Consider the following 17591-nt stretch of genomic DNA (forward strand, 5'->3'; position numbering starts at 1 on the left):
GGAAGGCAAGCGACAACATCTGGCTCAGCATGCCCACCTCTAACCAAGGTCCTCAGGCCAGCGTCCTGCTGGGCTCCCTGCCTCCCCCAGCCCTGACACAGCTGCATGACTCACCTTTCCACGGCATCTTGCAGTGACGCAAAATTGAGAGAAAGCCACTGTGAACAGTGCCAGGCACTTACACACTTACCCTGCATGGAAGACATGCTGAAAATGAAGGTCAAGTCCTGTTTGAAAGGGATGAAGAGCAACAGTGGAAGGGGAGGCACTAGGACACTGCAACCATTCCAAGAGTCCTGGCACAAGGAAACTTAAGCCAACCGTAGTTCTCTAGTTAGACCCAATTCATTCCGGAGGAGGATAAACCAATGCACACGCTCCTGAACAACTACCTCTGTTTCAAAAAATTTATTGAAATATAAAATATTTTTATAGAAAACAATACCGGAGCCTCTTCAGAGGACGAGCTTGCCACATCAGGCATGTAAAAGGGACTAGCAGGATGCACACAGATTGAGAAGGTGCCGCTTACCCGTGGCTACCCGGGTCACGTGGACAGCCACATCCAGTCTCAAACCCTTGAGACATATAAACCATGAACATCTAAACTCACAATGTGGTTATATATGCCCCTTTCCTCCAAAGACTTGTACTTTTGCGGTCTCGAAGAAAGAAAATAAAAACTCTAAGTCAGACTGGCAGATCTGCATCACAATAAAGAAAAATTAAAAACAATTTAAAAGCCTTTGGGAAGGAAGAAACCAATCGCAAAACACATCCCTTCCTCCCTATTGTTCTACACCAAATTCAGGGGCACTAGACACAGCAACAAGGTATGTTCCAGTTGTATCTGTGTCTTCATAAAGGTCAGATATGTACTGCTGTACTAAAAGGCTATTGTACTCCAGTACTATTTAGTACTATCGTACTAAAAGGACTCAGGAGGTATCCAAGGAGTTAAAATGAGCAATTTTGGTAATTTCTGAAGTATGGAATGAATGTCTGGGACTAAAACACTGAAAAAAAATACTGAGAATCAAAAGCTGCCATGGTGGGGCTTCAAATAACTGCTTCTGACACTATCCCTCCAGATCCAACAATCTTTGCCGTGTTTCCAGAACGATCTCCTCCATCACCTCTGGTTTGAGAATATCCTTGATCTGGAGTGGAAAGAAAAGTAACATTGGCACCAAAAAACAACTACTACCATTGCACTCCAAGTTAACTTTGCCAGCCTACTATTTCATATAGAGACCATAAGAAATCAAAGGAGAATCTACTAACAACTCCCAACCTTTACTGAAGGCCATAAACCAGTATTCGGGAAGGGAAAAGATGTCTTAACCAGGAGAACAGTTCAAAAGAACACCCCATCTAGCTGAGTGTACTGCCACTGCGGATGAAAGAAAAAGCCACTTCAGATCTTACTCATTTATGACAGGAGAACTGCTAATGACTGTCCTGGCAGAACCTACAAACTCACGGAGGAAAGGTGTACAATAGCAAGAGCTGCGACTTGAGGGAGCCTACCAGCACGTGCAGAATGAAGCTATAAACAGAAGGCCAGTCTCTGTACAATACATGATGCTTGCTTTTTCACTTGTTCTCAAACTGCACCTTAGCCTCATACAATCTCAAATGCAATGCTATTTTCACAGGGATCACAGATGGTCCATAATCCTACCCAGCAAGAGATACACAACACGTATCAAAAAATTGAACTATTTCTCTACAGAAATAGGTGGACTTTGCCAGAGCCAGAACCCTTCAAACTATTTCTGAAAATGTCCAAGGCAATTTATGTCATGTGTAAGGGGGAAGTTCGTATTATCACTTACTACAAAATCCTTTGGAAAGATAAAAAGAAGCCCTACCACATAACTTATTAACTTCAGCAGCAACTGATGCAGCCTTTCTAATCCCCCCCCCCCAGAGTGTGGAATAAAGCGTACGGCACTAGCTTCTGTACCTGATGAGGAAGGGATGCCTCATAGCAATACAGGATGCTAGTGTCAAAGAGCATCAACTTCTGAGTAGCCAGAGCCACAATGCAGTTTCGGAGCCGTGAGATCACCTCCCGGTCAGACAAGGGAACTGGCTGAGGAAGGACAGATGAAAAGAGATGAATACACACGGAAATCATGCAAGCCTACTGTAAAAAATGTTTTGCCACAAAATCTAATACCCACTTCTTGAAAGCCTCAAGTTATTTGTGTGCCTCTTGGACCACGTTAAACTAGCTAAGTATCATTGGTAGAACAAGGCTCATCATCCTCCGTGTCCTCTCACCTCCAGGTTGGTGGTGAAGCCCCCTGCCTCTTCATCTTTCTGCTCTGTGGTTGGGTAGATCCAGATGAAACCGTTGTTGCCGAGGATCACAGATGCACCACAGGGCAAGTCGTGGAAGTGAGTCTTCTGGCGTTTCACGAGGGAGGGCGAGACCTGAACGAGCACACCCTGGCCAAGCTGAAGAAGAGACCACGACACTCAGCGTGAGAGACACGAGCCACCATGGATAACATCAAGTCACTGACATGCACTCCATTTTTGGTCAAAGAACTGGTCAATTTTAACATCCTTTCCTGTGAAACAGTGAATATAAAACCTGCCTGCCTCTGGGAGTGCTGGAAGGATTAGCTAATGCCTGTGCAGTCCTTTGAAGATGAAGAATACTCTAAGTGCTTAGCACAAATGTTAATAATATCTCGATCGTAACTAGACATCAACCATCCCTGCAGAAAAATGAGGACTGAGAGGCCCAATTTAGAAGAACACTTTCCCTCTTAATCCAGTCGCTGTCCTTCACCCTTTGTGCAATAAGCACACTTCGCTTTCATCTTTTAAGTGCTAATACCCTCGGTCTAGTAATCCTGACTGCAGCCTGCGCTCCAATGGCCCCTTGGCTTATTTCAATGCGCAAAACCAGAGATAAATGCCGACTGCGTAAAGCCTAAAATAGAGCCCTGGAGTGAGAAACAAGTCACAGGGGCAATGACCTGCAGAAGAGGAATGATAAAGTTTGAGCCAGAAGATTTTTCTCCCTGGGTTTCAACTCCCAAGCAGCTAGTGGGGGAAACAGGACTCACAATCCGTAACAGCAACAGCAGCAGTTCAAAGCGCACGCTCTCTGCGTTGGGGAACTCTTCTTTGTGTTCCAGTGTGGGAGCTAAGACTCTTCCTAACCTGCACAAATGGGTTATAACACCCTGTTCTTCTCCAGAGCTTTTCTTAAAAGTCTCCCCAAAAGGCCAAATCACGCTGTTACCTTGATATAAATCAAATAAATTCTACTGACAAGGATAGAGCTGTGTTGTATTTAAGAAAGACCTGGCCTTCTAACACAGGACCACCAGCCTAGCTATAACTTTCTGATATGCTAAACGATACCCTTCACCAGAGCTCTCTTCAAAGTGACATCTCTCTTCTTTCTGCCTTTCTCACACCCCTCTTTTTGTAGCAAGGAGATGCCATCAGAGAAAGAGCTCTAAACTGCTTCCACTTCCAGCCAGTTACGCAGTTTGGGAAATCTAAAGAGTGCTCAGCACCACAATAGACACTCATGTAAGCCAAATAGAACAAAATTAGGCCAAGACCGAGTGCTTTTGAAAAATTTACCTTCCCGTATTTCAGACTCCGGGTGTGCAGTGATACAGCTCCATCAGAAAAGACAGACTGGACTTCTGCCTGTCAGGGCCAGTTAAGGAAACAAGCTCCCTACTGCTGCTCAGAGCCAACAGCCACCAGCTGCCCGTGGCAGAGAGCTCTCTGTGTCAGCCAGGCTTGCTGAGGTCTAGGTGTTCCCCCCATGCGCCCTGACTCTTATGTCTGAATGCAAGCGGTGGAAGGATACACTGATGAGGTCCCCTTCCTGCAGATAGTCCCTCATTGCAAGCTCGTCTTCTGCCGATCTCCTTCTCTGAAAAGAACAATGCCAGAAAAAATTACACATCACTAAGAATTAGAAAACATTAATTAATACCTATGCTAGGGGGGACCATCTCTTTAGGATGCTGTGAAAAATGCAATCTGGTCACCAAGGAAAATCAGGTAAACTGGTCAGCACACCTTTAAATCACGGAAGCGTTTATGTCAAAATAACCCTAAAAGTTAGTTACCAGAGTACTACAGACCCTCCTGCAGGAAGAAAAACCAACACTACTTGTGTGCTAACTGTGGGACGGGCTCTCCAGAACTTCCTGCTGTGGAAGCAGAACAAGAGAGGACTCTGGCACTTCTCTGTACAAACTGCACTCACCAGTTCCCCACCAGGTAAATTCATAGATGACAGCAACAAGACTGAATCTAGCCTGGAATTGGTTTCCACTTTCCATCGTTTCTGCTGAACCTGAAAAGAAAAAATCTGTTGCTGTAACTCAGAAAACTAAGAAAAAGATCTTCTGACAGCTTCAAGCCAAAAGGCCACAAGCAGTGATGTGACCTACAAGTGCTCAGAGATCTTCGGCAACAGCTTGATGACCACAACAGCCCAAGATCTCTTCAGAGATCTTCGGCACCTGACAGCTTCAACCAAAAGGCCACGAGCAGTGACGTGACCACAACAGCCCACCCCAGGACCTGCACAAGTGCTTCTGTTGGGTCTGCACCAGCACTGAGACAAGCGGGAGTTGAGACAGCACTACAGCCTACTTTCAGCTTCACCTTTTTGAACAAGCACACGCTAACAGTGCCTTTGTAACAAAATATATTCTTCTCTGTTCTCAGTAGGTGTTTTATTCAATATCCTGCAGACTAAAAGAGCGTCACATCCAACCCTGCAAGCACTCGGCTGTCCCGCAGCACCAAGAACCACAACGCCCTGACACCAGCACGCTTTTAGGAGCCCCCTAAAGTCACGCCTCGAGCAGGGCAGCACAGGGGGGGCCTGCAGGCTTTACCTCCGTGATCCTCCCAACCACGATGTCGCCGACTTCACCGTTGTACCTAGCGGAGGGACAGAAAGCAGTTTAATAACTGCTAATCACATCTTTTTCCACAGCAACCACCCACACCTTGCCTCTTGCATCACCCCCACCATAACCGAGGCCCTGGCGCTCACCTGGTCTTCAGCGCTTTGACGCACACCAGCTTGTTCACCCTCTCCACAGCACCGGCCACCGAGGCGATGAGCTTCTCCTCATCCACGTAGGTGCCATGGCCCCTGCGGAGGGAACGGGAACCTGAAGAGAGCCCGACATCGGCCGGCCCCCGCCTCCCCGCCGCTTACCCTCACCGCCGCGGCCCCCACCTCATGTAGCCCGTGTCCGTGGTGATGGTGTCCCCCGGCGCCACCAGGTGCTTCTCGCCGCCCCGCGGCCCGCTCGGCGCCGCCGCCTTGCGGGATACCGGCAGCCTCATGGCGACGGCCGCCATCTTGGGGACTGGCGGCGCGGCGCCGGCGCCCCCTTCCACACGCGCCTTCCGGTCGCCGTCTTGGCTGCTGGCAAAAAGCACGCCTGAGGCGTGGGCGCCGCCATCTTGAGTGAGGGCCGCTGTGAGGGGGGGAGCAGCATCAGGTGTAGCACCGCCTTCGTGCTGGGCGGCCATTTTGGTTGCTGGCACGAACGGGAGGCGGGGGCTTCACTGCGTTGGTATCGAAAGGGAGAGGGGGGCCATGTTTAGTGCGGGCAAGCCGCCTTCACCCCTGTGCCAGGCCTCTGAGGTGCTGAGGCGGGGGGCCCGCAGCGGCCTCGCCTCACCCCGCAGCGCCGGCCTGGGGCTCCCCGAGCCCCCAGCCCCTCAGCTCGGGGCCCTGCCCTGCAGCCCAGCGCGTTGAGCCAGGCCCGGCCCGGCAGCCATTTCTTACCAGGGGAATTGGCTGTGGGGAAACACAGGCGCTGCTGCTTCGTACTGGTGGCGCAACGCAGCCCTGTGCTGCTGAGGCTGTGGTGGAAGGGGATAAAGTCAGCAAGCAGGGAACAGAGCGAAATGTTCCACCTGAAGGAGAGCAGCCCCCCCCCCCCTGACTCTTAATTTCTGCTTACGTGTGTGTGTACATGTAAATTATTTCCCTTTTTTTTTTGGAGACAATGCTGTGATTGTCTCCCAAGATGAAACGAAGGTGCCTGGAAGAGCTCCTGCAGCCCCGTCAGCGAAGCGCAGAGGCTGAAGCACACACCACGGCCGTGGAGGAGCCAGGCAGCGAGCAGAAGAGCGGCCCGACCTGCGTTACACAGCAGAGCCACCCGCCCAAGCGATGCCCGTAATGAGCCCACAGCCTGTGTCTGCAGGGAAGCGTAGTGCCCGAAAAGCGCTCTTGAAGGGTGAAGGATTTACCCTTGGCAGAGCTGCTCTAACATCAAATAATACATTTGTGTGGAAGTTGTGTTCATTTCCTTCAAACACCAGTTAGAGTCTTAGAGCTGCTGAGAAAATACAGAGGAAAAAAAAAAAAGCCAGGGCTGACCCTCCGTGAATGCTTCAGTTCCTCAGGACCAAAATCAAATATTATATTATTTCAAGCAAAACTTGCACCCGTAGCGTGTCGCAGCTGAAATATGACTATTATTTCACGGAAGGTATTAAAAGATATCAACAGTTGTTGTTTCAAACAGAGGCTGTACAAGCGGAGGCAGGGAGGGACCAGCCCAAATAGTACCACCCCATCTGTTACTAGCGTGAACGCATCCCTTCGCTTTTGATCTGCAGAATGGTTTCTGTTTCCTAGAGCTGATCTTTCCTCTTCTCACTGCTTGGTCCAACAGTCGATGCTACATCCACTTATTTGCCTCATGTTATTTGAGACTAACTCTCCTGATCACTATATTCTTCCACCCAGCACAGAGCAAAATAAAGCTCTCAACACTATCCATCTTCTAAATGATAAATGTTCCAAGTAATTTTTATTTAGAATACAAGAGAGAGGTACAAATGTATTTACACTGTGTACATATACAATCAAATAATATATAATATCAAAGTTTTGTAAATAATGTTTTACATAAATATTTACAAAGTTAAAGTGACAGTTTTTTTTCCTTTTTTTTTTTTTTTCCTGGAAGTAAAACACAGTTTGTGAGAACTTTATACACCTTAGACTTATAATTAATATTAGAATACCTTCTTTCAAGCTTTATGATACACAGCTCCTCTCGCATGTGGCAGGACTCCAGAGGGCGCTTAGAGTTGTCCTCGGGGACGGAGCTGGCCCAGGGACGGGTTTTCTGTCCCCAGAGGGCAGCAGAAGGAACAGCGACACGTTCCCCCACGGCTGCAGGGAGCGGTGGGGAGCGATGCTGGAGCAGCACCCCACAAAACCTGCCCGTGGCTGGGCACTCCCGGTGGGCACGTCGTGCTGGGGGCGTCCCTTGGCTTGTCCCCTCCAGCACGGCACCCCGAGCCCATCACCCGCAGGCGCCGGGCGAACCCCAGCGCACGGCTGGGGCCGGAGGAAGGCAGGCAGGGAGGCCGAATGCAGCTCGGGGGGGAAACACGACCGTTTGCTGAATCAGGGCTCCCCGGGAGGGAAGCCTGTCCCTTGGGAAGGGCCACCAGAGAGAAAGCTGGTGGCCCCAACAGGGCCGTGCCACGTCTCTCTGCTGGGCACTTGCTGGGGCAGAAAGAAGGGGCAAGAGCAATTTGTCTTTCCACCAAATTATCTGCAAAACCCAGGCACAGCCTTGAGGCTGCCCCAGCCCGCCCGTAGTGCACCAGCAAATCCACGAGGCGCCGCGCCGTGCCCTGCCTGTGGATGCACCATCCCTTCGCCCCTGTCCCCCTGCCAGCCCCGGGGACAAGCAGCTCACCCTCTATCGCACCCCCCCTTGGGGAGCACCCAGCAAGGTGCAGCCCGCAGAGCTGGGGGGGGGGGGTCCCTGTCTCCCCTCCCACCACACCCCACACACACGGCGATGCTCCAAAACGAAACCAGCGCCCCGCTCACCACGCAAAGCAGCCCTGCCTCTGCCCCCCAGCTCTGCCAAGGGCCCCCGGCTTTTTGCATGTCTCAGCGCCAGTCTTTTGCCCGTTGGCAGCGGCTTTCCGAAAACCCGCTGCCGTGCCGGGGCTCACAGCACCATGGTGGGGATGTGATGGGCCAGGGAGGCGGGATGGGGCACGGGCAGGGCAGGGGAGTGAGCCTGCAGGGAGGCGTTGGGGGGCCGGTGGCGGGCGCTTTTCTGGTGCGCCCGCAGCCCGGCGAGCTGGGAGTAGGCACTTTGGCAAACCTGGCACTTGTAGGGCCGCTCGCCGGTGTGCAAGCGGACGTGGTTGCGGAGGGTGGAGGACTGGCTGAAGCGGCGGTTGCAGAAGCGGCACACGAAGGGCTTGTCCAGGGTGTGGATGCGCATGTGGGAGCGCAGGTTGCTGCGGGAGTTGAAGCCGCGGTGGCAGATGACGCAGCGCATGCGCCCGGTCGTGCTGGCCCCCGTCTCCACAGCATGGAAATCCTCTGGGGACGACAGATGCAGCGGTCAGGTGCTGCCCTCCGGGCTCACCCCCATTCCTGAGTTGCCCGCAGGGCTGACTGCCCTAAATAACCACCCCGTGCCCCCTCGCTGGCTCCCCTGCCTGCTGAGGGTACCCACGAGCAGACACAACCAGCCCCAGCACTGCAAGACCTCAGGCTGGTGTTTGTGGATTTGGGATGGGGACAGAGCCGGGAGCAGGCTCACCCCAATTAAGGTGAGGGGGGATGCTCACGCTGACCCGTTTCCCCTACAGAAAGGGATTTCACACGGGATGCGCTTTCCTCCTCCTTTGGCTACCTCTCATTTCTCCTGCACCTACATGGCCAAAGCAGCCAGGGTCAGAGAGCAGGGGTGGAGCGAGGTGGTGCTGAGGGTTTGGGGCAGGCACCTCCCTGTGCCCCTGCCCGGGTGCCCCCAGCCGCACGCCGCAGCCACCCAGAGCAGCGACGTGGGCGTGTGATACAGGAGGGTGACAGGGAGCTGCCAGCAGTGACATGCCTCAGTGCCAGCTTTGCCCCCTGCCCTGCTGGGCTCTGACCCTGCTCACACGGAGCGGGGAGCACGGAGGGGCTCGGCTCTGAGCCCAGCTCACCCTTTGGGTGAGCCCCAAAAGGGACCCGCTGCCTGCCTGCAGAGGAGCGCCCCGGGGAACCACCGAAACAGGCAGAGAGTGAAAGCCCAGGGAAAGAAAAGCCCGCGCTGGGGATTTGGGGAAAAAACAGCTTGTGCTGTTAAATGCGGAGCAGGAAAATGTGTGACTGCATCCCAGCATCTCGCAGTGCGTCAGGGCTCCCTCCCTGCCCAGCAGTCGCTGGTCGCAGCACCAGCACCGGCCAGGAACAGGTCGGCACGGAGGTGGTCCCCAAATCCCGGGGACCTGCCCCAGCTGCATGGCTCTGCCTCAGGGAAGATGGGCTCTGCAGTACAGCCAAGGCAGATCAGCCTCTCCCAGGAAGATCGTGGAGCCAGGGAGAGCTACGTGGGGTTGTGTGCCCGGCATGGGGTGCGTTGTGCTGCTCGATGTTCCCTGTGTTTGTCCCCAGAGAGCTGAGAGGGTCCCTGCCCCATGCCCACCCCTGCCCTCAGAGCTGGGGACAGGGTGAGCAGAGAACAACACGGATGCCGTGCCCGTGACTGTCTCTGACGTTACTTACCATGCTTGTTCTTCTTCTGCTCCTCTTCCAGCCCCGGCACGCCCGGGATGCCCAGGAAGGTGTTGTGGGAGTTCCCGTACCAGACCAGCAGCTCCTGATCCGGAGGAATCATCTGGAGAGAGACAAACAGACGGGGGTGTCGGGATGGCGCGGCTCTACCTGCATCCTCAGCCGGTCGCTGCGGACCCCTCTGGCCATTCCCCATCCCTAAAAGATCCCGCTGCCGTCAGGTCCTGCCGGAGGTCCCGGCGCTGCCCATGCTGCAGTGCTGGAGGCGGTGGCACAGCTCAGCACCACGCACTGCCGGCACAGAGCTGCACCTTGGTGTCCCCCAGGGCCAGGAAGGTGACAACCGGTGACCTGGCAGCGACGGAGCACAGCCCCTGCGGTCCCTGCAGCTCAGGGAGGCGAGGACGCAGCAGCGCAGAGAAATAAGCCATCCCACAACACGCAGCGAGGTGCAAGACCCCAGAGCAGGCAGCACTGACGTGGGCACCCAGCTCAGCACCCCTGCACGGCGCTGCGGCTCTGGGCGCAGCCACGGGCACCCCCTCGCTGCAGGACACGCGCGGCATCGCCCACCCCACCGGGGTTGTTTTAGCAAGGCCGTGCCGGCACTTGGGTGGAAATGCAGCTGCAGCGAAGGGCTCGCCCAGCCCGGGGGGGCGGAGGGGAGCATGGCTCGGGGGCGAGATGCTGCCTGCACCGAACCCCAAGTGCCTGCAATAGCCCAAGCAAATCCAGAGGGCTGGAAGGGCTCTTTCACCAGCCCTGCTCCTATGAAATGGGGGAACCCCTCCTGCCCCCAGTGCTGTGGTTCTGTTCCCCGGAGCGAGCAGCCAGGAAAAGGTGCCCAACCTCGCCACGCAAAGCAGCCGTGGCTGGGAGCACGGACGCCCTCACACCAGAGCGACTGCACAAGGCAACACCAATAAAAAATAACCCTAAAAAAAAAAAAAGTGTATGCTTTTCCCTTGCAGGTCCCTAGTGTTAAAAAACTAATTTAGGAATGAGACAGTCTGCTGTTGCAGAGGCCGGCTTTCCGTACGCAGAGTGGTTCAAGAAAAGCACCATTTCCACGAAACGCGGATCATAAGTTAGATCACCGTAGCACTGAAAATGTGCCTGATTTTAAGTAGCAGAAAGCAGTGGCAATCGGACTCCATATTTTTAAGTCTCCCTCTGTGTAAGGACCTCACTGGGGCTGCCGGGCGAGAGGCTGAGAAGGAGAAGCCGATATCGCTTCCCCTTCCAAATTTGTGCCGTTTCTCTGCATCATTTTCTCTTAACAGAAAGTTAATTATTTTTAATACAAGTAAAATATTGCTGGAGGGATTAAAAAAAAAAACCAAGTGCATGCCTGTGTGTACATCGTGGGTGTGCATACATGTGCATGGTCTGCGGGAGCTGGTGCACATGCCAGCAGCGCGTTCACATGCATGCACCCCAAATCAATTTATATTACCCCCTAAGAACCTCGTGGCCTTCAGGTAGAAGGGCAAAGTTCACTGCCCTCACTGTATTTTCCAGTATTGCATTTTCCAACTTGGAATTGCTGAGGAAGAGGATGGGAAAAGCAAACCGCCGAGTAAGGGCAGGAGCGAGCAAAACCGCATGAAAATACGAATGCCGAATGGTGAGGAAGGCACCCAGTAAGCCCAATTTTGTGGTGGGCAGGTGGGAAAGGCGTCCGAAGCAGCACAGTGCTGGGGTCCCAGCGCAGCAGGGCCGGACGGCTCGCTGGTGCTGGGCCGGGAGGTGGGGAACACCCCAGGGCCAGTGGGGCTCAGGGGGGTGACGGTGCCCTTGCAGGTACCTGCTGCTGGCCAAGGGCACCACCAGGAGCAGCGCCGTTCGCCTGCCCTGCCCCAGTGAGGTCTCAGTGCTGGGTTTGCAGCAGGGCCAGGTGGGTGCTGGGGGGGGACACAAGGCTGCGAGGGCAGGGAGCTCGCTCCCGTCTGAGACGCTGCGTTTGTGCTAGGGGATTAGCAAGCAGGGAGAGCCACAAAAGGCAAACCTCTCCTGCGTTTTCTTTTCTTCTCGGTGCGCAAACCCCAAGGAGTTTGAACAGGCAGCGGGTTTTGGACCGCAGGGGTGTGCGTGCACACAGGCGTGCTGTACAGGCACCGATGGGAAAGGGGAGCCCGCAAAGGATGCAGCCCCAGACCTGCCATGCACGGCTGTGACCCAGCTCCTCACCCTCTTGGTGCTCCCCTTCCCCACGCTCTCACCGGGAAAGCCCCGGCCCCTTCCCCTCCCCGTGGCGCTGCAGCAGGACACAGGCACCTCTCATCCCCACGTCCCCACCGCGCAGGGTTCGACTCTCCACATTTCAACTTCGCCGCCTGTGCTGAGGGAATTAAACTGACCTGCTCCGGTGCTCAGTGATTCAGTCCAGCAGGGAACGAGCCTGCGGATTAGTTATCGCCATGCGATAACCCCCTACTCGCACCTCCCCAAGTACCCATCTCACCTGCCCCATTGCCCTGCATAGGCAAGTCCGCAAGGGCCGACACGCCGCTGTGCCCCGAATTACACACCTCTGCACGATCTAAGGATAAAAAGCAGCTAAGCTAATGCCACACCGGGCACAGCCGCCCTCAAGAATTTCAGGTCTTAAAACTGGGCGCAGCTAAAGCCTGCGAAGGGAAACCCAGGATGGGGAGAGCAGCACGGAGGTGCTCAGGGCTCCTGCTCGCAGACCCCGGTGAGGGACACACGCCCTCCCGCAGCAGCAGCAGGGCTGTTCTTCCCTCACTCCCCTACTCGCCTTCCCCACCCCACTGCACCGATCCCAAACCCTGGTGCTGGCTCAGCGCAGGGTTGGCCGTGGTCCTCTCCCACGGCCCGCCTGCTCCTCTGCCAGCCACCGCAGGGGCCAAAGGATCGGGGGAGCTGCTGCTGCCTACGGTGCCCGCGGGCGCTCGAGCTCTTCCCAGCCGCGCTCCCTCTCCCCGCAGCAGCAGGAGCTGTCCCCTCGCACCGCTTTAAGCCAGGGCAGCTGCCCGCTGACATCTCCCTGCGCTACTGCCATCCTCCTCCTGCAATAGGATCATTTTACGGGGATGCTGCACATAAGCAGGGCTGGTGCCCACCGTCGTGCTACTGGCACCGCGCAACTCATACGGGCGTGGGGTCGATGCTGCCGGGGCAGCCGGGCACTCGCCTCCATCCTGGCACCCGCAGCTTTCACCCCACACCCTGGGGCATCCCTGGGACCCAGTGCTTGCCCGCATGTTGTACAGGAGCGTGAGGATGAGCTGGGCAGGATGAGGATGCCCAAGGCACGGCTGCAGCGGCACCGGCGCCGCTCCCTGCCCGGATCCCACAGCCCCGTCCTCCTCCTGCTCCCTTTGCACCCGGAGCCGCTGCGACCCCCAGGTGAAAGCTGCGGAGCCAAGCGCAGCCGGCACCCAGCACCGGGCATTCACAGGACCCCCAGACTTTTCCCTGCTGCACTGAAGCAAGTTCTGCATGCGCAAAAATCCTGTTTGTTGACAGCATCAAAACCCTGCCCCTGCCGAGCCAGGATCACAGCCCTTTTCACATTTTATGCCCCAAAACAAGCTTGGGCAGCATCTGCTCTCCCCGTGCTCAGCACAACTCACCCCATGTTCCCTTCTGGTGGGCTCAGAGAAGAGAAGGGCACTTTGCTGCCTCCCTGAAGCCCACGCAATGGCATTTCCCCACGGGTCTGGGTGCCCTGCGCTCCCACGGGTGCTCCAGCAACAGCCCCATGAACAAGGGGGGGATCTGCAGAGGTGGGTTCCCAGCGCCCTGCTCCCCTCCTGCAGCTCCCCATTGCCTCCCGGCCCCGCGTACCTCAATGGCCTTGTAGAAGATGCTGTTCCCGATCTGCACCACCTCCAGGTTCTGCTCCTGCTCGTTCCGGGCACATTTGATGTAGGTCATCCAGCTGCGGTGGTCCTCCTGGCTGGCATCGATGAAGTACCGCACCGTGCCGTCCTCGTTGAAGACCTGGCAGGGGGACACAGCACTCGGTGGCGGCGCTGCCCGCGGCGGACCAAGCCCCTCCACCTCCTGCACGGGGATCGCGGCGCTGGGGGATGCTCTGGGATCACAGCCCCGGCTGGGGACAAGCCCCAAAGCAGCATGGCCTCGGGGCCGAGACCCTGCAGGCAGCCAGGAGCTGCTGCCTCCAGACAGGAGGTGCCCGGCCCCTTCCTGATCGCGGTGCTGGGTGCTCGCTGGGTGGGCACGGCTGGTTCTCCGCCCGGCTCCCTGCCTCGGTGCCCTTCTCGGCGGAGCCCAGCCGGCAGCTCAGCCCCAAAGGGGCTGCTCAGCACCCTGCCACCGCCTCGGGGAGAAGCGGCGTCCCTGCAAGGAGCAGGAAGGGGCCTGCCGGAGCTGGCCCTGCGGGAAGATGCTTGGTGGGGTGGCAGAAAAGGTGAGGCAAGCTTCTACTCTGCATAAAATAATAACAATCGGTGCAAATTGGGCAGTCGGTGAAACCAAAAAAAGGAGCAAAACCCCTTCTACTGGCTGTGATGCCCTGGCAGCTCAGATCACCCCAAAACCCATGGCTTCACTCAGGGTAACCACACCGGGGCTGGGACAAAGCAGGGGATGGGCAGAGCCGGTTTCACCCGCCCTGAACGCTGTGGGGAGCTACCAGGCGGGCGTTTCACCCCAAACGGGGAAGGGCAGGGCAGGATGCGACCCCACAGCATGGGACACGAGCAGCAGGGGTTTGGGGCTGCCCCGAGACCGGGCTGCAGGAGCCTCGCACCCACCTGCAGCCCCACGGGTCCCCTAAAGCAGCCTGCCCTGGGGAGAGCCAGGGGAAACTGAGGCACGCAGAGCTCAGGACAAAGCCCCGGGGGCCGTTACCTCCCACATGAGGTTGTTGTTCTTGCACAGGTCCACGTGCTCGGGCGAGATGACCCTGCCCGTGAAGGGCCCCATCTCGGTGCCCGCCTTGATCCACGTCTTGGAGAAGATGCCGAGCCCTTCGCCGGGGATGGAGCTCTGCGCGATGATCACCTCCGACGGCAGCACCAGGCTGGACAGCTTCTGCACCTCTGAGGGCGGCGGGGACAGGGGTCGGCGGGGACAGGGGTCCGGCCGCTGCCTCCCCCCCCAACCCCCCCGCACCCCGGGGTCCCCCCTCGCCGCCGCCCCCGGGCCCGGCCGCGCTGTCCCCGGGCCGGGGCCGGGGAGGGGGCGCGGGGAGCCCGGGCCGGCTCCCCCAAAGCGCCGCTTTGTGCCGGGGCCGGGGCTTTTAACGGGCCGGGAGGGCTCCTACAAAGCGCTACAAGGTTCCCCTCCAGGGCATTGAGCCGGTACCTGGGAAAAGCGGCCCGGGCCGGGCGAGGGAGCGGGGCTGAGAAAGGGGGTTAAATGGTGTCTATTTCGGCCCATCCAGCAATTTGTCATGCCGTTAAAGTGATCTGCATTCATTAAACTCAAGCAGAAAGAAATTGCTAATTCTAAATTCATTAGTCCTTTAGGAATGCTGTAGCGCTACATTGTGCCTGAATGGCGCGGGGGCTTGTTTAAAAGGGCCCAGGAATTCCTCTTACAAAATGGGGAGATGAGATGGTTGACATATCGTGAATGGAAATGGAATTAGCCTTCACGGTAAATTAAGAGAGGAACAGAAATCCGAGAGGGAGGTGGGAGAGGAGGGGGAAAAAGGGAGCCGGGACGAGAGAAAGGACATTGTGCGGGGCCCTGAATGCGGCCGGGGGCGGCTCGGGGGGAAAGCGGCGGCCCCGACCCCCCCCCCCTCCCCTGCCCCGGCTCAGCCCGCGGCCGAGGTGGGAACTTTCTCGGGTCAAGCCCGAGTCAAAGCGGCCGGCGGCGAAGCCCCGACGGCGGCGGGGCCGGGCACTCACCTCCGGAGAAGGACTGAGCCAGGACCTCGGCCGTGAAGGCGGTTTTGGGGCCGCTCTTCTCCTCGAAGAGCTGCTCGCCCAGCACGTTCCGCCAGCGGCCGTAGAGGAAGCTGTGCAGGATGTCCGACGTGATCACCTCGGCCAGGGCCAGCCCCTGCGGCTTCAGCCCGGGTTTGAGCACCAGGGCTTCGGCGGGCAGCACCGAGCCCATCATGGGGGCGAGGCGGCGGCCGGGCTCCGTGCGGCTCGGCGGCTCCCGCCCGGCTATATATGAGCTTCATTGACCCTCCTAATTGGTTATTAATGACCTCCCTGACGTTTGCCGGAGAGACTGGGGCTGCCGGAGCGAGGCGAGCCGTCGGAGCCCCCCTCCCCTCCAGCCCTCCCCTCCCCGGGGGTGGGGTGGCTGGAGGGAGGGACACGGCGCTCACACGCTCATATACATACACACACACATATACACACGTATACACCCGCATACACACGCACATATACATGCACACACGTATAAATTCATATACGCACACACAGACACACGTACGCACACATATGTGCACACACATACATTCATAGACACCCATATACGTTCATATACGCCCATATACACACACGCACACACACATATTCACACGCACACACACATATACACAAGCATACACACGCACTCACACACCCCGGCTTGCCCCCCCCGGCCGAGCCGAGCCAAGCCAAGCCGGGCGCAGGACCGGGGAGCGCCGTCGGGCCCGGCTCGATCCGGTTCGGTTCACTCCGGTTCGGCGGCTCCGGTTCGGCCCTGGCGGCTCCCACCCGCTGCCGACGCTCGTTTTGCAAAGGCAAAACTCGGCGTTTTGGGGCCGCGGCTCGCCACAACGAAATCCGCGCCCCCGAAGCCCCCAGACCCGGTTTCTCGGTGCTGTTTGGCCCCCCTCGGCCCGGGCCAACGGGCAGAGCCCCGAGGACCGGCCCCGGTCCCCCCGAGTGGGTCCCGGGGGGCTGCGCCCACCCGCACCCCCGGCTCGGCACCGGCGGCCCCGCTGCGCCTTTGGGGAGCGACCCTCGGGGGGGGGGGACCCGCGGTGCCCGGTGCCAGCCCGGGGGGAACGAGCCCTGGGGGCCTGGACCCCTCTGTACCCCCCCAAAAATCGGGGGCCAGTCCCCCAAGGTGGAGCAGGGACAGCCCGGCCGGCCCCAAAACGTGTGTCCCAGGGGGGATTTGGGGACCTTGTGCCGCGGGACAGGGGCTGCGGACCCCGGTCCTGTCCCCTCCCCGGCCCGGGGCCGGCTGCAGCATCACCGGGGCTCGGCCCCCGCAGCACCCCCGTCTCTGCACCCCAAAACATTCCCCGGCCCAGCCAAGGGGCTCACGCTGCCTCCCCCTCTCCGCCACCCCCGCGGCCCCCGGGGGGGTCCCCACAACCGCGACCCTCCCCTCCCCGAGGGCCCGCGGCTTTGCTGGCTCAGCAAAGGGTTAATCTTTGCTGGATTTAAACCCAATCCTGCTGTGTCGGAGCTTAGAGCCCTCTCCTCAGCCTTGTTCTTTTGATTTTCATGGGGACGAGGGGCTGCAAAGGGCTGGGCCGGGAGGTGGGGGGAGAAGAGGACGGGCCCCCAAATTCCTCAGGCACTCAGAGCCCGGCTCCCGCACCCCAAACCCAGGGAGGGGGCGAGGCACGGCTGCCCCCAGCCCCCCCGGGACCCCGCAGCCTCCGCACCCCAGGGCCCCCAGCAGCACCCCCGGCGGGCATTTTATAAGGTGAGCGCCTGGGGCGGCTTCTCCCCTTGCTTGGCGTTGCGAAAGCGATCTCACAGCCCAGCTGCAGCCGCTTGTTCCCATGAACCCACCCAAGAAAAGGTGCAAGCGGCAGGAATCAACCCAAATTTTCGGTTACCGGGGGCGTCTGCTCGGAGAGAGGCAGCGCTCTTCCTAGACAGGGAGGGTTAATAACCCGCCCGGGGTCGGTTTGGGTTTTAAGGGATGTAAATAGAAGTTTATTTCGGTTTTCTGCACTTCGAGCGTAGCGAGCCGCCAGCCCCGCATCCCTGCCTCGCTCCGCAGCGCATCAGGTGGAAGCTCCCGCAACGCGGATGGCTCCGGCTGCTGGGAGCCAGCCGGCCCCGAGGACCGCGTTTGTTTTTTCCAGGAACCACATCAACCCTCAAATTGTCCCGTGACA

General features: G+C 57.7%; 2 protein-coding genes across 2 annotated transcripts; both read right to left on the minus strand.

The window, feature by feature from the left end:
* Positions 1 to 393: 393 nt before the first annotated feature.
* On the minus strand, positions 394 to 5417 carry EXOSC2 (exosome component 2). Its single transcript, XM_048056037.2, has 9 exons — positions 5246 to 5417; positions 5057 to 5158; positions 4896 to 4941; positions 4256 to 4345; positions 3851 to 3916; positions 3616 to 3684; positions 2290 to 2466; positions 1970 to 2098; positions 394 to 1160 (listed from the first exon to the last, which is right to left on the minus strand). Exons 1-9 carry the CDS (start codon positions 5368 to 5370, stop codon positions 1080 to 1082), a joined length of 885 nt encoding a protein of 294 aa, XP_047911994.1. The 5' UTR covers positions 5371 to 5417; the 3' UTR covers positions 394 to 1079.
* Positions 5418 to 6652: 1235 nt separating this feature from the next.
* Positions 6653 to 15949, minus strand: PRDM12 (PR/SET domain 12). Its single transcript, XM_048056021.2, has 5 exons — positions 15418 to 15949; positions 14411 to 14601; positions 13382 to 13537; positions 9560 to 9671; positions 6653 to 8386 (listed from the first exon to the last, which is right to left on the minus strand). Exons 1-5 carry the CDS (start codon positions 15629 to 15631, stop codon positions 8004 to 8006), a joined length of 1056 nt encoding a protein of 351 aa, XP_047911978.1. The 5' UTR covers positions 15632 to 15949; the 3' UTR covers positions 6653 to 8003.
* Between the last annotated feature and the right edge of the window lie 1642 nt (positions 15950 to 17591).

The sequence above is a fragment of the Anser cygnoides genome, chromosome 20 (assembly GCF_040182565.1).
Source record: "Anser cygnoides isolate HZ-2024a breed goose chromosome 20, Taihu_goose_T2T_genome, whole genome shotgun sequence".
NCBI lineage: Eukaryota > Metazoa > Chordata > Aves > Anseriformes > Anatidae > Anser > Anser cygnoides.